The sequence below is a fragment of the Rhododendron vialii genome, chromosome 3a, assembly GCF_030253575.1.
Source record: "Rhododendron vialii isolate Sample 1 chromosome 3a, ASM3025357v1".
Taxonomy (NCBI): domain Eukaryota; kingdom Viridiplantae; phylum Streptophyta; class Magnoliopsida; order Ericales; family Ericaceae; genus Rhododendron; species Rhododendron vialii.
The window spans coordinates 11,541,806-11,569,782 of record NC_080559.1 but is presented as its reverse complement, the minus strand read 5'-3'; the positions used below and the strand labels follow the sequence as shown (position 1 = coordinate 11,569,782).

The following is a 27,977-nucleotide window of genomic DNA, read 5'->3' as shown; positions in this document are numbered from 1 at the left end:
AAAGCTAAAAATATCCGACTTTTATATGTCAAGTTGGTTCATTTTTTTTCTCGCCTTAAATTTTTTGGTTAACAATTTTTTTGCTAACTTGTATAATTTCTTTTGTAAAGCCTTATTCTGTGGAAAGAATTTCTCAACACAGTGACACAGGCAGCTGTTTGATAAGAGGTGGGTTTAGGTATATAGGCTTCAATATGTGGATCTACTGGTTTAGCTATGCCTCTGAATGTTGAGCTAATAGCACATGAATATTCGGTTCTTTTCAGTTCCACTTCTTTTTATTTCGATGGTAAGAGGCGTTCGAACCAGCTTACGCGCACACCTCATCGAATTCCTTTTCCGGTCTGGTCAAAGGAAAGCCATCCATGTCGGGATTGGAAAATTCACAAGAAATTATGGCCCGATTTCAAGAATTAAACCCTGATCAATTGTATGGGAAGCAAAATCACGAACTTGGACTAACCCTTGGGGTTCTTTAGTTCTACTTTGGTACTTTAATTTCTAGACTCCAGTATTGCATTATGTGTAAAAATCAGATACATCCCCTCATTTATCACGTTTTATCACTTAACCTCCTCATCTATAAAACACATCACTTACACCCTTTCATATATCAAAGAACAATTAAGGGGCTTGCTCCATTAACGAAAAGGGAGAAATTACCTGTTTGCCCTCTATGGTGTCCCCAACACTCCAACAATTTCCCTCTTTCACACACACTCTCTCTCTCTCTCTCTCTCTCTCTCTCTCTCTGGTGTCCCAAACACTCCAACAATTTCCCTCTTCACACACACTCACTCTCTCTCTCTCTCTCTCTCTCCCTCTCTCTCTCTCTCTCACACACACACATGCCACTCCCCCTCCCTCCTCCCCAACGGAAAACTCAAGACCCAAAATGATGTTGACTTCGTCTTTTCGCCTCGACCGCCACCCAAACAACTTGCGAGACTGCCACCTAAACTCGAGATCAACAGGGTAGTGCTTGAAATGGTAGAAATCTTCTGGGTACTGTGCGAAATAGTTTGTACAGCTTTGAAAATGGTCAAAAACCCAACAGATCAAGTTCGCAATAACTTGGGTAAGCTCGAAATCAACTGAAGACTGATTTTCGAAGCTTCAAATCAACAGTTTTGGAGCGGAATCAATAGAACACTGCTCGAAATGGCTTGAAAGCAACAATACAGGACTTGTGTTGGTTCGAAAATAAACTGAACAAGGCTCACAAGGGTTCGAATCAACTAAATAGTGGCTAATTGGCTTCGAAATGGGTTGATCTATGGCGAAATCAACTGGTTAAGGACCGAATCATGAATTTCGAGTCAGATATGTAAGGTTAGAGTTGGATTTGAGTGGGTGGGAGCTCCGGCGAGGTTTTCGTCTTTGTTTGAGTTCCAGCAAGTTGGATTTGAGTGACTGGCTTCTGTTGAAGTTGTAGGATCTAGGTTTCTCAAGTGTTTGCAGGGTATATTTGTCTTGTATTCCATTTTCCATCCAAATGTTGGATGGAATTTTTGAGGAAGGGGTTTTAGTGATAACATTTCACAGATGAGGGGTATAAGTGATGGGTTTAAGAGCATCCCAATGGGGATGTAAAACCAGGTGCTATAGTTATAATACAACCCAGATGTAAAAAAAATTGGTTCAATGGGAAAGGGAGATGTATATTTGCATCCCCTTTTGGCTACAGCTATAAATGGACAAGTCATCACCAATTGATTCTACCAAATTTTTAGAGAGCCGGAGTTACCTAATCTTGTCGGAAAGTTAGTCGGAATTTGCAAGAACACGCCGGAAGCTCGAAAACTGATTCCAGGTCCGGAGATCACCGTCTCTGACCTCGATTCTTGACTATCCATGGACGGCGCAAGTCTGGAGATCACCATCTCCGCCGGCTGTGCTCCTTCCGAAACCCTCGTCGATTTCCCCAGCCAAGATTTCCCTAATCTTTGGAGGGGGAGAGAGCGAGAGAGAGAGGGGTGCGGGGGTTTCTGGTTCAAAAGCAGATCCAGAGGGTCTGGATCTTCTTTTGCTTTGTTCGTAGAGAGAGAGAGAGAGAGAGAGAAAAAAAAAAGAAAGAAAGAAAGAGTAAAGTTGGGTATTGATCCGACTAAGGGTCATCATCGGGCCGGGCTACCTACTATAAATTGAAGCCCAAGCCCGGCCCACGGGCTAACCCAATTGCCGGGCTAGCGGGCCAAAAAACGGGCGGGCCACCGGGCGGGCTTAAATTTTCTTGGGCAAGGGAAAAAAGAAAGGATTTTGTGGGATTTTGGGGCTATTGGGCGGGCTTTTGGACGGGTACCACGGGCAGGCTACCGGGCGGGCTCACGGGCCGGGCCTACGGCCGGGCCGAGTAAAAATTCATAGGCCCGAGCCCGCCCATGACAAACTATGGGCCGGGCCGGGCCGGCCGTTTCACGGGCTCCGGCCGGGTAAAAGCCCGATGGGCCGGGCGGGCTACGGGCCTTCGGGCCAAATGATGACCCTTAGATCCGATCGTTGACTGAGCCAACGGATCACAAAATGACACCAACGGTATTTTCTTTTTTCCTACCTATTAATGTGTGTTTTGAATAGAATTTTACACAACAAAAAATTTTCTCCCTTCTTCACAAACACCCACCAAAAAAAATAGTGTATCAATTATGGCAGAGGGAAGTCGTAGTGAGAGAGGAAAATCGTTCAACTCCGATCAAGATGAAGCAATTTGTAATGCTTACTTATGTGTTAGTCAAGACCCAATTATCGATACCAACCAACCACGATCTAAATTATGGGATCGGGTTGAATAAAAATATACCGAATTGACAGGAGGCGATGTACGATCGGATGCTTCTGTCAAGTCTCGATGGCAAGTCATAAGCAGGCTTGCAACAAATATCGTGGACATCTAAGGCAACATCAAAGTGGAATGACAGAACAAAATGAGGTATTATTATTTTGTTAATATTATTATTTTGTTTTCATAACAAAATGAGGTATTATATTGCTTCTATCAAGTTTCTGTTTTCATAAGAATTTGTTAATATGAATATTTTGATAATTAATTAAATTATTTTTTCATTGTGTATAGATTGATCTAGCGAAGAGATATTACAAAGATTTTGAGAACAAATCTTTTGCCAATTTGGATTGTTGCCGGGCAATCTTAGAACACAATATGAAGTGGGCAAATTTAACCCCCACCCGACCCGACCTAAGATCTTCTCAAATGGATACGAGTTCAGTCCCTCTATCTCCTGATTTCTCTCAAAATCCTTACTTAGAGTCTCTTGATTTCTCTCAAGTTCCAAACACAGCGACTACATTGGAAGATAGCAATCCTATGAGTGGAGGTAGTGTTCAGTCTCCAAAAAGAGGCCTCCTGGATGTAAGGCATCAAAGGCAAAACTATTGAAGACCAAAAAAACAGAAACTGAGGAACGTGAATGGATAAACTTGATGGAAAAATTTAACCAAACTACATCTGACAAGGAAGGCAGTAGAGCTGAAATGGAAGCAAGAAGAGTCGCGGCTTTGGAAAGGACTACGGCAAATGATGAGAGGAGGGTGGCGCTTGAGGAGAGTAAGACAGCAATGAAGGAAAAAGAGATAGAAGATAGGATTATGCAAATGGACTTGGATTTGGTTCAAGACCCCCAAATGAAGGATTATTACCAGTATTGCAAGGGTGAAATCTTGGCTAAATGGACGGCTAGCTCAAGTTCGAACAGTTATTTTCCTGATTTTCCCAATTATTGATTGTAGTTATTTTTTAATATCGTATGTAATAGTCTTTAGCAATTATGACTTTAATGTAATCGTTGGGTACTATTTGATAGTAAAATGCATTTTATTTAGCTAATGAAGTACAAGACTCGAAAATGAAATTCATTTTATTTAGCTAATTTCCACGACACGGGAAACGTGTTAGAAGATTACTAGAGCAGAACCATTTGAACCTCATTCTTCATCTCCATTACGGGCCCATAGGTGTTCAATAAGATCGTTGCGGAGCGAATGATGTGCCTCATTTGATCAAATCCTGCGGTTATTTTTAAAGAAATCAACCAATGCAGGTGTGACATCTCTCGAGATTTGAATTGGGCTGGTAGAAAGAAGTTCAGTAGTTTCATCACTAGTATCGTGATCACGTTGGTCTTCAATTATCATGTTATGCAAAATGACAAATGTTTTCATGATGTAGCCTAGATCCTCCTCATTCCAGAATCGCGCCGATCCTCTCACAATTGCCCAGCGTGCTTGGAGTACGCCAAATGCTCTTTCAACATCCTTGCGACATACTCTCACAATTGCCCAACGTGCTTGGAGTACGCCAAATGCTCTTTCAACATCCTTGCGACATGCCTCATGCATCCTTCCAAAGTGTTGCTTCTTTCTTCCTTGTGGTTGAGAAATTGTTTGAATGAGAGTTGCCCATTTTGGATAGATACCATCAACAAGGTAGCACCCCATGTCGTACTGACTACCGTTAACGACAAAATGGGCTGGAGGGGCACGACCGGCACTGAGATCATCAAAGAGATGAGATTGATCAAGCACGTTGATATCGTTGAATGACCCAGGCATGCCAAAGAAAGCATGCCAAATCCACAAATTATACAATGCAACTACTTCAAGTACGATAGTGGATATTCCACTGCGGCTACTGAAGAAGCCATGGTAAGAGTTGGACATTTGTCCCACTGCCAATGCATACAATCCAAGCTGCCTAGCATTCCAGGAAAACCACATTGATTGCCCACATGTAGGAGCCTTGCAGTATCTGCTTCATTTGGTTTTTCTCAAGTATTCTGCTTTAAAAATGGAGATAACGCTTCTACAGAAGCTTTGAAGAGAGTCAACTGCTGTATTTCCCCCAATCTTGAGATACTCATCAAGACTACTAGCAGGCATCCCGTATGCCATCATCCTCAGAGCTGCTGTCATCTTTTGGATACCAGAAAGACCTGCAGCTCCTGTCGCATCATTTCTTTGGACGAACGTCACGTCATGTTGTTGGAGTTTACTCAAGATCTTGTGAAATAAGGGTCGACTCATTCGAAAACGTTGCTAAAACAACTTTTCGACATAGAGCGGATACTCACAAAAGTAATCAGCATTGAGTCGTTGGTTGGCAGTAACTCTGTCACGGAGAATCCAGGCTCGACCGCTTGTAGAACCAACATGACCTCCTTGTTGGCATCTTCTTTGGAATTTTCGATACTGCCTGGTCATGATCAATTGTGCCATTGCAATCTCATCGTCATCAGAGGAAGATCCATCAAATTCACTCAGTAATATTCTTTGGATTAAACTGCTCATGATGATTTTTTTTTTGAAAGAGGAGACTGTATATAGATTTAAGTGTGAGAATGAATAATGGGGAGGATAGGTCTATATATAGATGGTAAGTAAATAGTGTAATTGAGAATGAATGAGAGTAAATGACCGAAGTAAATAGTGTAGTTGAGATTGGATGAGAGTAAATGATGTAGTTGAGCGTTGATAGGAGTAAATGACTAAAGTAAATGATGTAGTTGAGCGTTGATAGGAGTAAATAACTGAAATAAATGGTGTAGTTGAGAGTGAGGATCGAGTAAATGGATCAGGATAATGAGGTTAATGATGTGATTGAGAGTTGATGAGAGTAAATGAATGAAGTAAATGGTGTAATTGAAGTGGATGAGAAGTAAAAAAAAAATTTGGGACGAAAGTTTTTTTTTTTCGGAATAATTTTTTTTAAGTCCTCGATTACCGGATACCAAAATTATTTTTCAACGGAAGTAATACTTGAATTAGGGTTAAGAAAGTTGGGAAAAATTAAGAAGGAGAGAAAGTTAGTTAATTATCCATCCATTTTTTATATCTCACCATTAGAAAGGGGTGGGTTCTATTTTACATCCAACTAATTTTTAACCTCTTTTTACATCTAAAATAACTATCCATCCCCTTCTAAAATACACCCCCATGCTGGGTTAAGTGATAAGAGATTAAATTTTACACGGACCCTCCGTGTATAACGGAGGGTCCGCCCAACCAATTAAAAGAAAACACCTCAAGCTTTTGCTCAGCTTTGCAAGGACAGCCGGAATATTTTTTTCCATTTAGGATCCTATGGAGCAGAAACTTGATTATGAGAGCTGTAGAGACAAAATTTAACTATGACACTTTAGAATAATATGATCAGAATGACAAGATCTTTGCACCGGTTCAAACGGATTGAAAATTGGAGCACTTAACTTTTTAACCATATTTTTTAATATAGAAATAGTTGACAAAAATTAAGTAATTTAATTTTTAATCCGTTTGAATCAGTGTGAAAATCTTATTATTCTGATCATATTATTCTAAAAGAGCATAATTAAGTTTTATCTGTAAGGCTCTCATAATTTAAGTATATGCTCTTTTGTTTGGGACTCTATAAAATAGAAACTTGATTATGAGAGCCCTAGAGACAAGAATTAATTATAACTCTTTAAAATAATATTATCAGAATAATAAGATCTTCGCATTGGTTCAAAAGGATTGAAAATTGAAACGCTTAATTTTTTTAGATTGTATATATATTAAAAATATAGTTAAAAAGTTAAGTGCTCCAATTTTTAATCTGTTTTGACCAGTGCAAAGATCTTATTATTCTGATCATATTATTCTAAAATGTCATAATTAATTATTGTCTCTAGAGCTCTTATAATCAAGTTTCTGCTCCATAAGTTCCAAACAAAAGAGCATACACTTAATTATGAGAGCCTTAGAGATAAAACTTAATTATGTTCCTTTAGAATAATATGATCAGAATAATAAGATTTTCACATCAATTCAAATGGATTAAAAATTGGATTACTTAATTTTTGTCGACTATTTATATATTAAAAAATATGGTTAAAAAGTTAAGTGCTCCAATTTTCAATCCTTTTGAACCGGTGCAAAGATCTTGTCATTCTGATCATATTATTCTAAAGTGTTATAGTTAAATTTTGTCTTTACGGCTCTCACAATCAAGTTTCTGTTCCGTAGGATCCTAAACGTTCTAAAGTGTTATAGTTAAATTGTGTCTTTACGGCTCTCACAATCAAGTTTCTGGCTCTCACAATCAAGTTTCTGTTTCGTAGGATCCTAAACGAAAAAAAAAATTGCCGGCTTTCCTTGGCAAAGCTGAGAAAAGCTGAGGTGGTTTCTTTTAATTGGTTGGGCGGACCCTCCCTTATACACGGTGGAGTGGTGCTATTTGCACCGACAGTTTCCTGCCGACAGTATACATACAGGAAAAATAGGGTGTTTAGATCAAGCACCCTACACACATCGGATGCCGTTGATTCCCGCATTAGGCCCCTCGGTTTTTTTAAAAAAAAATTTTGGACAGCTCGGATCTGCCGTCTGATGGCCGGAGATGGCCGCGCGCGACCGTCGGTACAATTTCCCTATATTTTTGATCGGTACGTATAGGATTTTCCTACACGGAGGGTCCGTGTAAAATTTATTCTCAAGTGATAAATGTGGGGGTGTATCTAATTTTTACCCATTGGTTATTTATTGAAGAATCCGAAAGATAAGAGTTTCTCTATACTTCTTTTTTGTTTTTTTGATCCGCTCTCTATCCTTCTTTGTTCATAAAATTGGCCACTACGGCAGTGACAAGAACTGAACCTCTGAAGTGTTCCCTGTAAAGAATGTCTGCTGTGCCCTTTACCAGTTCACTCTCCTGAGTTGTTATCCTCCAAATGGCAGTCAATCAATGAGGTTGTTTGTCCCCATTTTGGTTTTAAATCATAATGTCTGGAAATTGCCCCCTGCATGCTTGCTTTCCTGTCATCAGAGTGAGATAAAAAGAAGGGGGCAAATTGTCATTCATCTGGACCGGAGTAGTGTAATTCTGCAATTGATGTTTGCTTTTACACATTGTTGGGTGAAAATGATTGATTTTGAAAACTCATGGTTGGTTGCCTCCACCAAGAATCCAATACCCCAATCTGGAAGGCTATTTTCATAACCATGAATTTAGAACACAAGATCTTAGGATTTTTGTCTTGTTAATTTCTTTTTGTTTAACCCTAATGTTCACGGGAAGCCACATAGGACCTATTTGATAAGGTTAAATGGCAAGCATAACCTGCAATTAAATAGGATGTTACTGATAAAAGCTAGAACACCAGATCTCTAGGTTTGCAATAACCAAGGGAGGAGGCATTGGGGTCACTTGACCCACTGCCCTCCAGATCTCTCCATCATATATTTCTTTCAAATTTTACTTCCATTTTTGGAATGGAGAGTGATTTCGTCACTTCCTAAAAGTTAATAATTTAAGGAGTTGCAAAGTCACTATTTGCCCTAATAACTATATTTAAATTGCCCCAAGCACAAACACATACAGTAAAATTACATATATTAAACACCACGATTTCACTAATCATGATTTCAGCACCATGATCTTACTAATCATTGCCCAATCCGTAAGTAGATTATACACAAATAACGTTAATGCGGTTAGTTGTTTGTGATATCAAACATGTTTCCCAAATTTTTATACATAAAATAACTCAAGGTGTCTGAGCTAGCTTACAAATACATCCGACTAATTCTTGAGGACAAAGTAATACACAAATAATGCTAATGCGGTAAGTATTTCCACACTTTTTAAGAGATAATAAATGCACTTTGTGGGGGGCTGAATCAACCTTGAACCTTTCTTCCCATTGTTGAGCCGTGGAGGGATGACGTGGAGATCCGTGTACCTGCAAATCGGAGGGGGGTGTTCCTCCGGAAAGAAGCTCTGACAAACAAGTCAGTAAGTGGAGGAGGGAGAAGAAGTTTAGTAAGAAAGTATGGTAGGGGAGATAAGAGTGCAATCGTGAGTATTTCAAACCCTTGACCTAAGAGGGGTGGCCACCTATTTTTTGGCAAAGCTTTGGAGTATTGAGCAAGTCAGCAGTGCTCCTCACGCGTGCCGCAACGCTCGGATGACGTCACATGTAAGAGTCATTTAATGAACGCCGCTTCCCAGAGTGTGAGAGCCCCAATAGTCAATGTCAAGAATGTCCCCTCATGCAAAGATGTCACTTCGGCTATCAGAGAAGTCACCTCGCCTATTGACGGAAGCTTCCAGAACTTTCCACAACAACCACGGCCGAGTGCCGTCCACAAGAAGACACGTCGCCGAAGGGTGACAGACCGGCCAAGCGTAAGCAACGTTTGCCGAACAAAGAAAGTTGCGCTGAGCGAATACTTCACTGAGCAACAGAAAGACTTACCAAGCTACGCATGCGCCCAACGTTCGGATAGGTAGCTGAGGCTCAGCCAGGTGCCTGAGGCTCGGCTGACATTCGGTAAACCCACGGTGAGTACTATCGGGGCACAACATGACTTATAGACGAACTGCAACAACTGAACAGTGGGGTTCTCCTTGTGACCCTTTCAAACTCTTTGAACCTTCGGATATTTCGACCCACTACACACTATTGCACATAAACCACCGATTCTAAGGGCGACTATTAGCCATTTTCAGTAGTACTACATATTTATTTGCTTGATTTAGCAAATAATGTAGTATCAGGTGTGCTTTTAAATATTGACCCCGCCACCAAAAAATCCTAGCTCCGTCCGGGCAATAACCACCTTCGTAGAAAACTCAGCTCTACAAGAAAACAAAGAAACAAGGATAGGACAAGACAGCAGCAACTAGGTACTGCTAAAACCAATCCCCTGCAAACCACTCACATCCTTGTAGTAAGTTTTTATTTAGGGAAAAAGAGATTAGACAGTGTGCCCCACCCTAAAATTATTCCATCATCAAATCCCCATCATGTCCCTGTCATTTTCCAGTGCCAATTCCATTTCATCTCCACCATCTATTCTACTGGGCACTGTCTCTCTTTTTTCCCTTGTCCTGTTTCTTCTTCTTCTTCTTCTTCACTGAGCTTTCCCTCCAGTCCCTATCTGTCCTTTTTAAGGCCTCTTTCGCATGTGCAACCACCCACACGAACCCCCACGCCAATAATTCTGTTCCTTCCTTTTTTTTCACGTGTAAGTTCATTTTCATCTTGAACGTTGAAGATGCCCCGTATATGATCGCGATCGGACGGATCGATCTCGTGTGGATTATGATGTAAAATCTTGCTGGGTTTAAACCCAGGAACAGATAACCATCGCTAAAACGATTACCTACCCTTTTTTGCGACTGATCACCCATTTGTTGTTTCTACTGCATCGTAAATTCGTACTAGTCAACGTACAAAAACCCCTATTCCAGTGAGGACTATGGTATCGAATTCAGTATCAGTGACATATCCCTCATCCGAAACACACACCGATACATGAACACACCGAGAGAGAAGAGATCAATCAAAATAGGAATATATATATATATATATTATGGAAATTTCAGAAGATACACATACTATGCTATACCAAATCATAAGACAGGAACATGACATCCAAAAAAATTCATCAAGATGTATAAGAGATATACTTCTTTCTTGTAATATTCTCTTTCCGATTCACTAGCCTTCTCTCTGATCATCTTCTTTGGGCCGAGCCGAAGAAGAAGATCCTGATACCATGTTCAGGGTCTGCCCGTGTGTGAACCTTTGCAACTGTATCATACGGGCGTAAATCCCATCTGGGTAGTTTTTCAATAGGTGTGAATGTGAACCTTGCTCTGCGACCTTCCCATCGTCTATAACTGCAATGACTTGGGCGTTTCTGATAGTCGATAGCCGATGAGCAACCACGATTGTGGTTTTTCCCGAGCAAGCCCGCTCCAACGCCTCTTGAACACACCTTTCTGACTCGGCATCAAGCGCGCTTGTGGCTTCGTCTAGCAGCAATATCTCCGCCTTCCTTAGAAAACCCCTAGCAATCGCAATTCTTTGCTTTTGTCCCCCGGACAACTGAACTCCCCTCTCCCCAACAAACGTCTTATAACCATCTGGTAAGGAGGAGATGAACTTGTGGGCGTTTGCCAGAGTCGCCGCCTCAATTATCTCAGCTTCGGTGGCATATTCGCGCCCATAAGCAATATTTTCATATATGGTGGTCGCAAAAAGACACGGCTCTTGAGGTACTAGAGTAATGTGCTGTCGCAACGATTTGAGGCTATACTTTCTTATGTCCTTCCCATCAATCAAGATTCGTCCAGAAGACGGCTCGTAGAATCGCTCTATTAGAGCAACGACTGAGCTCTTACCACTACCGCTGGGGCCTACAAGCGCAAGAGTCTTTCCCGCACGTGCACGGAGGTTGAGGTCTCGGAAGACTGACACGTCAGGGCGGGAGGGGTAGGAAAAGTCAACATGCTTGAATTCCACTTCACCCCGGATGCGTTCGGGGACCGGGGTGGAGTCTGGATCATCCGGATCAATTTCAGATTTCCGGTCAAGGAGATCGAACACTGACCGCATGGCTCGGCCGCCATTGATGAAATCAGGGGCTAGGGTTAGGGTTTCGGCCGCACCATTGGCGGAGACCATTAGGACCATGAAAACCCGTATAGTGTTCGAGAAATCTGAGATGCCATGTCTTACGAGCCAAGCGGCGTACCAGAAGCCGAGGGCGTAGGAAGCGTAGAGCGAAAACTGGGCTATGCCATATCCGCTTCCAGCAATCTGGCCTTTCCAGAAGCATCGCCTTAGCGGAGTTTGGAGGCTGTTGGAGAAAAGGGTGACGATTTTGAATTCCGAATTGAAGGCGGCAACAGTTCTTACATTGGCTATGGCTTCCCCTGCTAGTTGTGTGGCTTTGCCATGGGCAGCTTCTAGGTCTCCTGAGAAACCTTGCATGAACATTTTCTGTTGCAAATACAGCAAATCCAATGAGCATATGGTATCTCTCTTATGTAGATATTTATACGATGCTACCACGGAAGAGAACAAAAAAGGTACTCATATGAATGCTAAAATCAAGGAACAAGATTTTCTTTGGTTCTATGGAAACAGCCAAAACATTATCTTCTCTAAGAGACTAGAAATGAATTTGAATTAATTATACGTAAAGATAGAAAGAAAAAAAAATCGAAAGTTTAGAGACACACCAACATGTGACGAAACATATCATACAGAGTTGTTGGGCAGAAAATAACTCATAAATGTTTCCTTATTTTTTCAAGAAAAATGACAAAAGATCTGATTAATACTAAAGATGTCAAATATTTGTCAAGTTGTTAATTGGAGTTGCATTGGGTGTATTTATTTTACATTTGTTCCTTATGAAGTCCGAGAACGAATTTATAAATTTTGTCAATGTTTTGTTCAACAGTTCATCGAGTTTCCGAATTCTTTTTGAATCTTTGGAAATGATTTCAAATGCGTTAGACACTCATCTGTTTCGTTGCAAGCCAGAATGAGACAAGGAAACGGGAACTTGATCATTGCCTAAAACCAAATAGTGGAAAGCCATTTACCCAAAAAGAAACTAAGTATTGGAAAACAAACCTGCAGGACAGTGGCTGCAACGACAAGAGGAAACACGGCAAGGAGAACAAGGGCGAGACGCCATTGCAAAGCAAATCCCACAGTACAAGCAACAACCATGAGCGCCGAATTCTGCATGATTACCGAAATCCGGTCACCAATCGCGGACCTAACATTATTAGCATCGAGAGACAACCTAGCTGCAACTCTTGAACTCTCATTCTCATCCTGATCAAACCACGCCATTTCGTTTTTCATCACTGCTGTTAACATTTTCTCCCTCACCCGTTTTGTAAGGTTTTCCCCCACGACATCCCAGAAGAAGTGTTGTAGAGTGTTGAATATAAGCGCGGCAGATGAAACCCCTATTAACAAATAGCAGTACTTTCGGATTTCTCGGATCATGTAAGCGTGATCCGGATTGTAATATACACTTAGGACCACACTCAAGACGTATGCGAAGAAGGCACTGAGGGACCCACAGACGACAGAACCGATGGAACCGATTAGGGCGTACACCCATTCAGGAGAGTTCATTTTTACCAGGCGCCAGAAGGAACTCGCTTGCTCTTTGAATGCAAGTTTTTCAAGGCGGTAGTTGGGGTGAGAAGCGTCAATGGAGAGGCTAAACTCGGAGGTGGAGAAGTCGGAGAGGCGGCGGGAGTACGGTGATCGCCCATAGGAGGAGTTTCGAGTGATTATTGGTGAGCTCACTGAGTTTCTAGCACTTGAAGGCCTGCAAAAATAGGACCCATTTTAAGCAACAGATCGTAAGCTACTGTGTATTTTGACATCAGCATTTTAGGAAATTCTGAATCCCAAAATTGATGCTGGGCTTCTTTGGTAGCATTCTCAGAATTTGTTTTCATTTACAAAAAATACAAAACTTGTCTGGCTTATTGTTTACGAAATTCTAAAAATACTAAATACGTGCTTTCGAAATTATTTCGGAAACTGTAGCGCCTAGAAATATAGAAGATGATAAAACTTGGTTGTTTGAGCTTACGAAAACATAAGGAGAAAAGAACCAGTACGAAACACTAACTCCCAACGAAGGATGTAAAGCAAGTGAAACCACATATCTTCACCTAAGCATTTAGGGATAACATCTCGTTTTGCAGTTTCAAACTAGACATTAGGCTTTTCTCGTAGGGGTTTCGCTTCCTGAGTCCACTTTCAAAAACCACAGAACACAACTCGTTTGGTGAACTACTTCTGAATGCAGTTTTCAGATATTATTTCCTTAAGAATCTAGGTTTTCAGAAACACTAAAACGATGTCCTTGAACAGTGAATTTTTTTTTTCCCCCCAGGACAGAATATGATGCAGTAACAATGGATATTTTCAACCTTTTTCATTGTTTTTTTTGTCTCCATAAGCATGAAAAGAAGTCCAATAAAAACAAAAACTAACAGATACCAAGACACAAGAAAGGATGAAAAGAGAGTAAAAACTACCTCGCGCTACTCTTTCTGGCGTTATTAAGAGCGGTTTCATGAGCAATTTCCTGCATCCGGATAAGCTTTGCATAGACACCATTTTCTCCTTTGGCCATAAGCTCATCATGAGTGCCGATTTCTGAGACACTACCCTGTTGAAGTATAGCCACAAGGTCAGCCTTCCGGATAGTGGAGAGGCGGTGAGCAATGACAAGTGTCGTTCTCCCAATCATGAAGCGATCAAGGGCTTCTTGCACGAGCTTCTCCGACTCGGAGTCTAATGCGCTTGTTGCCTCGTCTAATAACAAGATTGCTGGGTTTTTCAGCATTGCCCTTGCTATGGCTATTCTTTGCTTTTGCCCTCCTGAGAGTTGAAGGCCTCTCTCTCCAACCTGTCATTTTCAAATGGTTTTACTAATTTACCCCAAGAACTTACAATGAACACTGAAAGAAATCAGCATTCAGATAAATATTCTCTTTTTCCTTTATTTCCTTCTCCGTGTTCACTATTTATTGCAGAAGCTAGAGATGTTCGTTTTTAGTCATCGTAAAGTAGTCTTATCAAAAGAGAAACAGCATCAATACAACTATAGTGAGCATAAAACAGGTTCTAGCTTGATGAGTTACTTAATGTTATGTTATTTGGCGTTTTTAGTTCATTCTACTGCCATTTGTTTCCTCTTTAGCCACTGCCAATTTCTCATTTTCTATCTTTTCGCCAATATTAGATGTTTTAATTTTTTTCCTCTTGTTGATTGGTCTGCTTTTTTTAATCTTCTTTATCCTTATTGTCAACATCAGAGTGTCCCTTCCAACATCTAGAGACACAGATAAAACTTGAAATAGTTATTCTTTTGAGGTTGTTATTACTACAAGCTTTGATGAAGCCTACATCCTCTTTATTTTCCATTGATTTTTAGCATGTTTTTGTCTGTTGGTGTCCTTTCCCCATCCACTTGACTTTCGAGGTCTTTGTTTCTTCATGAATAAATATATAGAAAAGCCCATTTATGTCTGCACATGTATTGTTGACTGCAACCATGTTACCTTATTTTAAAAAAGCATGGACCAAACACCTCCCCCACATTGACTTTTATTACACATTAGGTTGGTTGGTTGACCAACTATACCAAATAGAAAAATTAGATTTTAAAAAAACCAATTAAAATTCTACATAAAGAAGTCCCTCCTGTTCAAGATTGGTGACCTTTAGATTGCATGCAAAATAATTAGTAATTGAATCGTGCATACTATGTAGTGCTTCAGCCTTTAACTCTTCTTACCTTGAGATGGCATAGGCAAAAGTGAGAGATAGGACATGATTTAAACCATACAATTCCAATGTGTTTCATACTTGAGGTTGTGCCATAAAAACTGGAGTTATAAACTGATTCATTTGACAGGAAATGAGGAGTGGACGATAAATTAATTGGCAAAAAAACTTTTTAAGGCTAAGAAACAGAACAGCACAAATCTGGCATAAAAAAGCATCAGATGGCTTCACTACTACATACAATTTTGTGAATCTGTAATTGCATGTTAAGATTGGGCGGCTAACCTGGGTGTCAAAGCCATCAGGAAGCTTGACAATGAATGAATGGGCATTGGCGACTCTGGCAGCTTCTTCGACTTCAATTAGGGTTGCGTCCGGCCGACCCAAAAGTATGTTCTCTTTAATGGTGGTAGCAAAGAGAGCAGGCTCTTGGCTCACCAGCCCAATTTGCTGCCTCAGCCAATTCAATTTTAATGTCTTGATGTCATGCCCATCCAACTGAACTTGTCCTGCACCAATTTTCATTTTTAGCACAGTTTTTCAACGGCAACATAGAATTGTCCGATACATAGATGCATGGAAGTAAATGAAACCAAGAGGGGCATTATTTACTGGCACTAGGCGATACATATTAAGCTTGTCTTGTACAATAACATTATCAAGAGAGAGCCAAAAAAGGTATCATGTACTGCCACTAGCAGATACATATTAAGCTTGTCTTGTACAATAGCGCATTATCAACAAAAGAGCCAAAAATATTCTCTTCAGCGTACAGTTGGGCATAGTTTCGAATCTTATGACATACTTGAATTCACAATAAAGAAGATCATTAACCAAATCCCTTGTTGTTTGTCAGGAAAAATTTAAGCAAACGAATTAGCACAAAATGAAGCTGTTGAGGAATAAAAAGTGAAGCAGTTTTCAGAGGCAATTTTGGCAATCAATGGCACTGCATAGCACAAGAAATCATTCTTTTTGGTGTAGATATATACCCACCATTTGAGTGGATTCCGATGGAAATTATTGAGTTGTGGCATTTACCTGAGGTAGGATCATAGAATCTCTCAATGAGGGAAACCACAGTGCTCTTTCCAGAGCCACTGCTTCCAACCAAAGCTATGGTTTTTCCAGCAGGAACAGTTAGAGAGAAATTGCTAAGAATTCTAACTTCAGGCCTTGACGGATAGGAGAAATCAACATTTTTCAGCTCCACCTGTCCTGCAACAGATTCTAGTTCCAAACCCAATTCGTTGTTTCTCTCAACACCTGATTTGTGATCAATTATACGAAATATTTTCGCAGCTGCAACTCTGGCCTTGGCAAATGCAGCCATGCTTGGAGCCGCCTGTCCCAAAGCTCTGTCGACCAGGAAAAAAAAAAAAAAAACACATTGAGCATTATGTTTCATTGTCTGTTCTCATTTTTGGAAAAACACAATAAACTCATTCTTTAACAGAATTATTTGGCCAAGAGGATCTCTTCCGTATCTCTTTTGTTTTCTGTTTTCATTCCTATCATAGAAAACTAGTTTTGCAAACATTATTTTGGAAGAACACCTACAACATATTTTTGAAGTTCTGCAAAAGATCTCCCCTCAAGTGTTTTGTTTTCAAAAACAGTTCCGATGAAGAGTTCCACAAAAAAGCGTTTCAAAAGGCAACCATTTAAGAAAACATCGCAAATATTAGTAAACCACTTGCGCTAAAAAGTGAAAATGGCGAGTGCTGCACAACTATACAACAATAACCGTACACATGTATTCCCCCATTCAATGGCAAGTGCTTTTGTTTTTAAAACTAGGTTTTAGGAATTGTTTCTGATAAGTGATTTAGGCAGAGTACTTACAGGCAACCGATGGATACTGCAAAGATGGTGGACATGGCGAGTCCTCCATTGGTATAGTTGTGCCTAACCAGATACCCACCGTACCAAAGCAGAAGTGCGTAACAGCAGAATACAGTGAAGTAAGTTGCTCCTAACCCCATTCCCTTTGCAAATCCGCTCTTGTAACCTAGCCTCTGAGCAACCCTCAATGCCGAGGAATACGCTTGTAATGCTCGTGATTCTCCCACAAATGCCAATACCGTCCGAATTTGAGCTATTGTCTGTAATTTTTTTTATTTTTTTTAGGAATATATCCGAATGGAATGGACGGAGAAAAGAAACCAAAAAATGCTAGAAAGAAACCAAGTCCATTCTCAAGTTTCTGACAAATCCGGTGGAAGAAAATGCACAAATGCTGGAAATACATGCCAAAGGCCCAAAACTGTTTAACTTTGAGCTATAGTCAGCAATTGGGCATGATTAAGAAATACCCAGATGGGAAAACAGATAAACTTACACTAAAATGTACCAGGTTCATTTTCAAGTTTGTCAAAAACAAAATGGAAGAAAATTCACTAGAGTCTGAATTTGAGCTATAATCTACAAAATGGGTTAGTTAATTTAGTTATATACCCAGATGGGGAAAAAGAGAGAACTTTTAATGAGTAAATTTCCAAGGACTTTCATGGAAGAAAAATGCACAAATGCCAAGAAAATTTACAAAATTAATCACACGATTCACACCTGTTCTGCTATGTTTCCTGCCTGTGATAGAGCTTCTTGGGCCTTGCCAGAGAGCTTAGCTAATACGGTGGTGTGTATACCTCCAATTACAGCTATAGGAGGAACCACAGCAATGGTGACCAGAGCTAATTGCCAAACAGCCGTGAACCCCACTATAAATCCACACACAAATGTTGCCATATAGTGTATGAAGTTGCCCAACTGCAAAATCAGGAGGGAAAAAAAAACACAAAGAAAAGAAAAAAGGCCTAATTAGCGAAAATTCAACGAGAAAATATTTGCACTTCTTGAAACCAAATTGGGTTTTCCCCTTTCCGAACAAGCCTAATAAATGAGCAAGAAAACATTAAAACTAAATTGGGTTTTTTTTTTTTGGGTTCCGAAAACAAACCTCTTATAGAACCTTAATTAGCAAAAAATCAACAAGGAAATTTTGTCACCAAATTGGGGATTTTTCTCAAAACAAGCCCCTCAGAGCCAGTAAACATCGAACCCAAATTAGAGCTTAATTAGCAAAAAGTTTCAACAATAAAACACAGGAAGCAAAATGGGTTCTCTCTCTCCCTATCTCTCTTTCTTCACCTTCTCGCTAATGGCATCTTGGACCATCACTGCATCGGTGTTAATGGCGAAAACGACGTCCGACGTCCGGACCTCGGTATCGAAGAACGGGATGTCTTGGTTCAGAGCCGCTTCCAAGTACGTGATCCTCATCTTGGTCGATTGCCTCTCCCCACTCCACATCCAACATGCAATTTCTGCAACCAAATTTTCCAATCATCCCCGAATTTTCAATTGAAACCAAAAGACCAAAAAAAAAAAGAAAAAAAAGAAAAAGAAAACCAAACCTCTCAGAAAACACAAAGAAAAAGGAGAAAACAGAAACTGTAGAGAACTCACCTGCCCATGAAGATACCCATATTGCTGCCCCAACAACAAGAAAGTAAAATGCATACTGCAAATTCAAGACAGGAATATTACTAAATCTTCTTTCAAGCATTTCTCAGCAATTGGTTAAGTATTCATGAAACTGGTTGTGAATTTGTGGAGTTCAATTCCTCTGTACCGGTCGCAAAATTTTTTTAAAACGCCGGTACAGAGGTACAACAATTTATCGGTAGTACAGAGGATTTGAGGGGGAATTTGTGTTGGAGTACCTTGGTAACTTCTTGTGTCATCTTATCAATATCGCCTGAATTAGACCCGAAAGAGTTCACAAGATCGGCGAAAAACCGGAGGAAAATGGGGAGGGAAGAGCCATGCACCACGGCTCCGACCGTCCCAATTCCCATCAGGACGTAGTCCAGCCCATCTGCGAATCTGAACAAATCGCCGAACCCGGTCGTGGGCGGGCCCGGACCGGGCTTCTTCTCCCCGTCTCTCTTCCCCTCGGACCCTTCCATCTCCCTCTTCTTCTCTCTCTCCCGCCTGCTTTCTCTCTCTCTACCCAGTTCTTGCTCTTGAATTTGTTGCTGCTCTTGTGTTGGTGCTGCTGTTTCTGGAGGTGTTGATGAAGTAGGCAACAGTTCGAGGCCTTGCATTTCAGACCATCGCCACTGCTCAATCGTCTTTATCTCCTCGGAATCTTGTGACATTGCTTTAAATTAAACAACCCTCTTAAATAGTATTATTGTTGTTGTCTTTCTCTCTCCACGCCTCCTCTGAAGACTTGTTTTTTTTTCTCTCTCTCTCTCTCTCTCACTACTGACCCTTTTGGTTTTACCAGGAGTGGTTTCATTTCTTCGGCATGTCCGGGAAGGGAAACCACTGCAGGGGGCTTTTGATTTTTACAGTTTTTTGGTGGTTTCTTTTCAGTTGCTTCTTCTGTAAAACAACAAACGCACACACGCTTACAGTCACTGGAAAGATGATGATGTGTGTGTGTGTGAGAGAAAGAGAAAGAGAGAGAGAGAGGGGTACTTCTCTACCCTTAAAAAAGGGGTATCAGAGTAGTGTGTGAAAAGAGTGGAAATTTGAGATTGGTTTTCCGCTTGTCCAAAAAAAATAAAAATAAAAATAAAAATTTGAGATTGGGTTTTTGACCCAGACAACAGACTCGAAGTGGTACGCAGAAATATATCTTCTCTTTTCATTTTTTTTTTCATGGTCTGCACCAGCTTACGTACACCTCGATTAATCATCTCGCTGGTCTAGTTAAAGACAGGCAACTCAGCCAAGCCAGAAAGCATTCACAAAAAAAATCCTTCGTTGCAGCATGACCCAAAAAATCAAACATTGATCAATTATGTAAAGGACAAATCCAACAACCAACCGAACTTAACTCTTAGAGCTAGAAGTATACTAGTGCTTAGCTATATGCATATTTGTACATGAATGGGTATGTGTATTTTATTTTATTTTTCTGGTTTACCTTGGATCCACTTCAGTGTCAAAACTCTTTGACCTCTTGGAATTCTATATTCTACAAGTAATACTTATTTATGACTGTGATTTTCGATCCTCTGGACTATGAAGGAGGTAAGCATAATAATATGTACAAAAATTAATTTGGGTCTTTAGACCTACCATTTTTGATGTCTTTTGGCTTTGATTTTGGGCATTGTTCTGCAGCAAAACGTTTCTCTTTTTTTTGTCAAAAGCGAGAAGATTGTATTGATAAAAGCCCAGCGGCACTTACAAAACGGAGATCATTACAAAGAACTTCGACAAAGCCAAACTAATCGTCTAACAAATAGAAAACAAGTAAATCACAAGGCAATCGATGTCTTTCATCCTAATCCAGACATGGCCTGACGCAATAGCAACACTTTTAAATTGTCTAACATCTAATTAGGAGTCTCAAACAAGAAAAATTGCAAAGTTAAAGACAAAAAACACCAAATACCCACGTATTCGCATGGTAACTGTGAGGTTGGGCTAAGCGAGAGCGCACCGGACCCCGAAAGGTGATTCAACAGCAAGCAATGTTCTATGTGGCATCGGGGGTGCCACAGGCCAAAATACTTCCGTTCGGCCATGTGAACTCCAAGTGTCATGCATGACGTAGCCTACCGAAAATGGTTGTAGGTGATATCAATGGACTCTTGCCTATCACGAACTTACTTGGAGGGAAAGCACATGCTCAATGCAAAACTTATAGATACTATATACACTAAGGAGAGGAACAACATTCCTTGTCGTGAGCTTTGTACTTACCTTCTCTTTTAGAATGTAACATAAGGGTCAGAGTGCCCACCACAGCTAGACTGCACTAAGGCTAGGTTTCGCTAAGCAAAATGTTCTTTTAACTAATTTTGTTCTTATTTAATTTTTTTTCGCATTTGTTATATGAATTATTAATTCGTCAAAAAAATAAAAAATATATATATTTTTACCCAAATATCTTAAGAAATTCTATATATATATATATATATATATATATATAGTTCTTCAAATTAACTGGCGACAGATTGTACAATGGTTTTCATTATTGACAGAATTTTAAGACTAGTAAAGTGAAAAGCATGGGCAAGAAAGTTCAGTTCAAACCTTACCTTCTCTGTCTCTGTCTGTCTCCTTTCAATCCGGCGATTTTTCCTGCAGTGAACAATAGTCTCACATAGTAGTGTACATATACGTACATACTTATGTATGTTCGAGAGAAACTTATTCACGACGGAACGGTCAATAACTTATTCCGTTCATTTTGACAATTAATGGTTGAGATACGCCTTTTAATTTTGGCCGCAAATTTGATTTTCAATCCGAATCGCCCAAAACACTTTTGAATGCTGGCGATTGAGCACTGCAAACTCTTTTTTATGGCACACCCGTAAAAAAGTGTTTCTCATGTAAGTTTGAATGTTGACCGGAGAAATTAATATGCCTTGTTTGTCTTACTTTTTATGAAAAGTTTTTTTAAAAGATTTCTGCTACTTTCAATTATTTCTCTATCTATCTCTCTCCACTTATTATTTCTACTATTCTTATAAATTTTTTTTTAAAAACTCATCCAAACACAACATAAAAATGAAAGGTCTTTAAAATTTCTACTCTATTTTATTGTATTTTTTATGATAAGACTAATACATAGGCAGTGAAAGATATACCAAAAAAGAGTGTAAACAGTATGGCGAAAAGCTATCCCCTGTTTTTTACCCACTTTAAAATTACGTAAATGAGACGTTAAAATCAAACATCAACTGTTTGTTGACTAGAAAGTCCACGTCCACCGCTTATTATTCATTGCTCTTTCTATTACTCTCAATTTTATCGTCTAAAGGTATTTTGAACGATCTGAATTTTAAATGACTCTTAAAAGTTTTTTTAAAATTCAAATCATTGATTACCAAAACGGACACTAATATGTTGAGCGATAGGCGTAGCACCACTGCCATTGTCTTCTTTGAGCATTCAAAACCGATCATGTCAAGGACATCCATATATACATCAACAAAGAAAAAATATTAATTGATCACACATCTTTTAAGGATTTAATTGTCGAATTATGTTTATTTCCAGAGAGAATTATTAGATGGTTTATTTCTTTGAGGACAAATATGATTTATTTAAATAGATATCAATCTGCAATCTTCAATCAACTTAATTTTTAATTAAATGGATATGATAGTAATATCGAGATCTATAAGATGAATAATTTTGAATTGTCAAATGAGACCGTAGGGAGTCTCAATTTGCATCATATAAGGAATAACATGAAGGTGGCAATATATCTCAATTGATATTTGACTGGAGTACCGTGATAAATTTCAATTCGACAACATAATTATGCGTACAAGTTTTACAGATTTCATAAAGTTTCAATTATTTTGTACAATTCAACATCATTTTCCAAGCTCCCCATTTAGACCAAGTGTATCCACGTGCCAAATCCCATGCCAAAACCAAACATTGACGTTAAGATTGGCAAAACCCTCTCTCCACCCTTTCACAAATCTCAATGCCAAATTTTGACAATACTATTCGTGGGCTAAATTTGGCAATATCCAAACCGGCCGCATCATCCAAGCCATTCAATTTGCAATTACTAAATAGCTGTAGCGACATTGCTATTTTTTGTACAGTAACAAGTCATAGAATGACCTTGGCAATGTTATTTTCGTATCAACGGATGGACTTGCTCTTAACCCCTCATGCTGACTTCCAACGGTAAAGTTGGGAGTTCGAACAGATGGAATAGCGTCGATCTGTATACTAATCTAAACTTAATACCTTCGTACTAACATTCTATCGCGGGGCGCCGGCAAAAAAAAAAGGATTTATCATGCTGGCATGGGTGAATTCTACAAGACAGTAACATTATTCCTAAATGATAAACAAAGTTTGTAGATTCCTTCAAATAAGATGGCTTATGAACCCTGACAACAAATTCATTTTTTTATTTAAACCACCCAATTTTTTTCTCCCCTAAATTTGAGTTTCTTTAATACTTAAAATCAGAATTTAGGGTAGTTATTGAAGTGTGTGGTGTGAGAGTCAGAGCTTAACCCTACTTTAATCCAATCTTTTGCAGTTTTAATAGAAAAATTAAAAGTTACTGTAGGTTTCTGAGCCTCATCTCTTTCTTAGCAAAAATAGATTCAGAAGAATTCTAAAGTATACTGAGATTTCTGAAGCAGTGAGTTGGACTGCAAGTTCTTTCAGGTTATTGGGCTTTACAGTCAGATTGTGAAATAAATGTCGTTTCTGTGCGTCTGAGAGAGGGGGAGAGAGTTATGTCCTGTAGGGATGGCTATTTAGTCCGACCTATCTGTATCCGATCTAATCTCGGGCTCGGATGAATCGGCAATTTGGAGATCTATTTGGAGATTGGGGAGTAGACCTGGGTAACAGGTCGTATCGGGTCGTGTTCGTGTCGGATTAGTCGGGTTCATGTCACAAATCACCCAACCCGAACCCAACCCATTTAGAATTCGTGTTTCTCGAGTCGTGTCATTTTCGTGTTTCGTGTCAGAAATGCTCAACCCTAACCAGTTAACTTCGTGTCCGGTTCGTGTCGTGTTATCGTGTCTGTTGCCCAACTCTATATAGAATTACAGATATACCATATATTATGTATATATGTTCGTGTTAATGGGTGACACAAATTAGTAACAGTGTTAATCGTGTCAATTTCGTGTCTCCCGTGTTCAACCCGAAGCCAATCCATTTAGAATTCGTGTTCTCAAGTCGTGTCATTTTCGTGTTTCGTTTCAGAAATGTTCAACCTTAACCCACTAACTTCGTGTCCGGTTCATGACGTGTTATCGTGTTTCGTGTCCGTTGCCCAGCTCTATTGGGGAGAATATGACGATTTTTTTTATAAATATTTTGGAGATCAGGTAGGAGGCGGGGATAACAAATTCGTTTTCCGTTTGTTCCCTGTCCCGTCACCGATTCTCCAAAATATATGTACACATTTTAGTATTACTTATATTTTTCTAGGTTTATTTCTCATTTTGACTCCCACTTCCCAATTTTCACACTCTTTCCAACGCCGTATACAACAGAACATCTTAGCCTCTCTTCATCAACAGAGGTAGGCCTATTTGATAAAACTGAAAGTGAATGCTGAAAAATTAAGTACTGAATGCTGAATTTTGTAAGTTAAAAAGCTGTTTGATAAACATATTAAGTATTGAATTAAAAAAAGATAAATTAATTTTAGTTCCGATTCTCTCTTAATTTACTAATGGTCACAATGTACTTATAATAATGGTGGAATGGTGATTGTGGTGGTGGTGATGAAGTGGTGGCGGCGGCGGTGGTGGTGGGTGGAGTGATGGTGATGTAATGGTGGCAGTGAGTGGTGGTGGTGGTGGTGTAATGGTGGTGGCGGCAGCGGAGTGATGGTGTAATTGTGACAATGAGTGGTGTCGATGGAGTAATAGTTGTGCAATGGTGGCATTATGGTGGTGGCAGCAGCGACGGTATGATAGTGGTGGTGGCAGTGTGGTAATGGTGGTGGTGGTGATGGAGTGATAGGGGAGTGGTGGCGGTGGTAGAATGGTGGTGAAGTGGCGGCGAAGTGGTGGTGGTGGTGATGGTGATGGTGGTGAAGTGGTGGTGGTGGGAATGGTTGTGGTGGTATGGTGATTAAATATAAGAACACAATAATTCAGCCAGAATTAAGTAACTCAAAGCTACTTATTTTTTTTCAACTTTTTAGCCTATATTTTAAATAGTACTTAATTTATTAAGTAATGTATAATGTAGTTATCAAACTTACTAAATCACTTATTACTTAATTGATTTAATTTTAAGTACTGAATTTAACTTATCAAACTAGCTCGTACTCTCTCTCTTTTCCTCTCCCTCCATGTTCTCTGTGTCTCTCTCTATCTCTCATCTCCAAATATTGAAGAGTGATTATCAATATTTGAGAACTGTCAAAATCATTTTCGGCGTATAAAATCATTTACCTCAAAAGTTACTACTACAATATTCCAAGACCAGAATTGAAGAGGTCCCTGACTAGGACTAGGTAGTAGAGTGTAGACTGTTTAGGCCTATGAGATGAGATAGCCTTGTTGGAAAAGCAAAGGACCACCACAACAACTCTGAGTCCGATGCAGTAAATGAAGAGATCTCGTATACAGGACATGTAAATTAACAACTCCTTTCAACGAGAAGTTTTTCAGTGCCGGGTGGGCACGGTCAATTGGTGCGAACATCATCTCGACCGTCCAAATGTACTTTGGATGATCCAGATTTATTTGGGTAATTTTTAAGTGTGAAATTATCAAAACATATCCTCAAATCCAAACAGATCTGGACTATTCAAAACACGTTTGGACGACCGAAATGTGTGTTCAACACCACGTGGCTTGTGCCCACGAAAAATTTCTCCCTTTCAACATGGGGCATAGGCATTTCGCCTTTTGTTTTTACCATTGGGCCCAAAGTAGGCAATACCGTATCGGCCAGCGTACCGTTTTCACTACTGGAATGGTACGTATCGGTATCGGGCTGTATCCCGGTACCGTTCCGAATTTACCACAATTAATATTTTATATATATATATATATATATATTTAATATATATCTACCATTTTTGCATAATTTTAAGTATAAACATAAACAAAATGTAAAGAAAAAAAAAAGAGAGAGAGAGAAGGTAATTTTGTACCGGCCGAAATACCAAAAAATGTCCGAAACAGACCGGTATCGTTCGGTACGTCCGGTATTGGCCGGAATAGCCGGTATTTCAACCGGAACGGATCTCTAGTGTTTGTGTTCCGTTTAAGCACCGGTACGGAACGGATTTCACAACTCTAATTAGGCCCCCTTTCCTTCTACTAACCAAAAAAATAAAAAACACTAAAAATTTAACTCATTTTACTATTTCATTTCCACAAATAAAAAAAATTCAGCATTTTACTATCTCGTTTTTACTAATAAAAAGGTTTTTATCAATAACTTTTTCACTCACATATCCATCAACAATTTATTCACTACCGGAAATAACTTATTAGTTATTCTTTATTTGGATTAAGAAGACATTTATTCACTACCCATTTACAAATTTTTAACTGTCAGAAACACGTATTATTAGTTATTCTTTATTTACCTATAATAGTAAGGGGTATAAAAGAAAAGAGAAAGGAAATGCAATGTCCATTGGAACGAAGAACCAATTTGTTTTCTTGAAAAAAACATATTAATCAAAGAGTAACACTACAGGTACAGAAATTTTGGGACCGAATCCGGACCGACGGCCGCCGGCGAGCCATCTCCGGCCACCGGACGGCCGATCCGAGCCGTCCAAAAATTCTAAAAAAAAAAACCGAGGGGCCCCACGCGGGAATCAACGTCATCCGAGGTGTGTAGGGTGCTTGATCGGAGCACCCCTTTTCGTATGTGTATATGTATATACATATACACATACGAAAAGGGGTGCTCCGATCAAGCACCCTACACACCTCGGATGACGTTGATTCCCGCGTGGGGCCCCTCGGTTTTTTTTTTTAGAATTTTTGGACGGCTCGGATCGGCCGTCCGGTGGCCGGAGATGGCTCGCCGGCGGCCGTCGGTCCGGATTCGGTCCCAAAATTTCTGTACCTCTATCATTTTTGTTAATGAAATTACATATAGAAAGTTATATCTAACCTTGATACGTAACTTGTAGCGGATCCAGATAAGGTCGAGCGGGTTGTGCTCTTCTTGAATTTTTGACCCTAACACATTGACCCCTACAAACTTATTATGCATTTATCTCTCCTCCTATAAAATCGCAGCCCTTAATATTAACATCACCGAATGTTTTAGTCTCATAAGCTTTAAAAATAATAGATAATTGCACTAACGCCCTATATCAATTGTTTCACTACTTTCAGTCCCCAAAATTACCTCACCTCTCTCTTTTTCGGTTAAGAAGATAATTGGTTTTGCTGTCTTTACATGATTAAAGTAAGATTATGCTTTTGGTTACTATGTTTTAGTGCTAAATCTACTGATTATATTGTGTTCACCAACCTTAATTAAGACTTTTGATTTCTTATTTAGTTTGTAGTCTCTTCATAATTAGGAATTCCCATTTTGAAAAAAAAATCATCTTGAATACTTATGATGCATTGACTAACAAAAAAAAAAATCATTGAGTAAAATTATTTTTGAAGTTAAAGTTATAACTTTTGAATCCCCACCGCTTGTACATGACATGAATATATCCTACCCAAGAGAATAACTTATTTACGGCTTCGCGTAATCCCAACTATCCGTTTCAACAATCAACATTTGAGATAAGTTTTTAAACTATTATCAGCAATATATATTCTTACCATTCATAGTTTGTCTTTAATCTGGATTGTCCAAATTGAATGACTGAGATTGACTTCCGTAAACTTTACTAGGAAGAGGCCCGTTAAAAAGTTTTTTCATCCTACCCTAACATCTCTACTGTATCCCCCACTGATTAAGGGTTCTTTAAGTGAAGAGTCTTACCATGAGGACAAGTGTTGATTGCTTGTCCTTTTTTTGATAATAACTTGATTAGTTTGAAGAATAATGGTTGCCTTATAGATTACTAGTTTTTTTACTATTAAAAAATGATGTGCTCTTTTTGTCTTCAGAAAAAGAAATATCACTGTACGTTCTATTATTCGACCAAATATAAACTGCATATGTAATATGTAAGGAAACCACAGTACAATAAAACGGAAATTATCGAGCCAAAAATACAAAAAATAACAAACAAAAATAAAATTCACCAAACAAAACAAAACAAAAAAAGAAAATCCGCCTGGAGCCAAGACGCTGGAGTCGGACCCCGTCGATCACACTCATAAAGGGGGTTGGGGTGGCCATGTATGGATGGTTAGGTATGGACACAGAGCAGACTCTCCTGGATGGAGCCACCGCATCAACTTGAGC

General features: G+C 39.4%; 1 protein-coding gene, 1 non-coding gene and 1 pseudogene across 2 annotated transcripts; 1 reads left to right on the top strand and 2 right to left on the bottom strand.

Moving 5' to 3' along the window:
• Nucleotides 1-3,112: 3,112 nt before the first annotated feature.
• Nucleotides 3,113-5,304, bottom strand: LOC131321106 (uncharacterized; annotated as a pseudogene).
• A 5,012-nt stretch (nucleotides 5,305-10,316) lies between these two features.
• On the bottom strand, nucleotides 10,317-19,644 carry LOC131320995 (ABC transporter B family member 1). The gene is made up of 10 exons (XM_058351964.1): nucleotides 18,824-19,644; nucleotides 18,567-18,621; nucleotides 18,249-18,424; nucleotides 17,667-17,867; nucleotides 16,944-17,203; nucleotides 16,140-16,456; nucleotides 15,384-15,607; nucleotides 13,844-14,217; nucleotides 12,408-13,122; nucleotides 10,317-11,765 (listed from the first exon to the last, which is right to left on the bottom strand). Exons 1-10 carry the CDS (start codon nucleotides 19,259-19,261, stop codon nucleotides 10,479-10,481), a joined length of 4,047 nt encoding a protein of 1,348 aa, XP_058207947.1. The 5' UTR covers nucleotides 19,262-19,644; the 3' UTR covers nucleotides 10,317-10,478.
• Nucleotides 19,645-20,137: 493 nt separating this feature from the next.
• LOC131321506 (small nucleolar RNA snoR100) lies at nucleotides 20,138-20,244 on the top strand. The gene has a single exon (XR_009198546.1). It is a non-coding gene; the product is annotated as a small nucleolar RNA snoR100 (small nucleolar RNA).
• The last annotated feature ends 7,733 nt before the right edge of the window (nucleotides 20,245-27,977 follow it).

Coding starts and splice junctions, on each gene's coding strand:
- LOC131320995 (XM_058351964.1), bottom strand. CDS start 19,261: ATGTCACAAGATTCCGAGGAGATAAAGACGATTGAGCAGTGGCGATGG. Junction 18,622..18,823: donor TGACACAAGAAGTTACCAAG/GTACTCCAACAC, acceptor TTGAATTTGCAG/TATGCATTTTACTTTCTTGT. Junction 16,457..16,943: donor GCAGTATCCATCGGTTGCCT/GTAAGTACTCTG, acceptor CCTGGTCGACAG/AGCTTTGGGACAGGCGGCTC.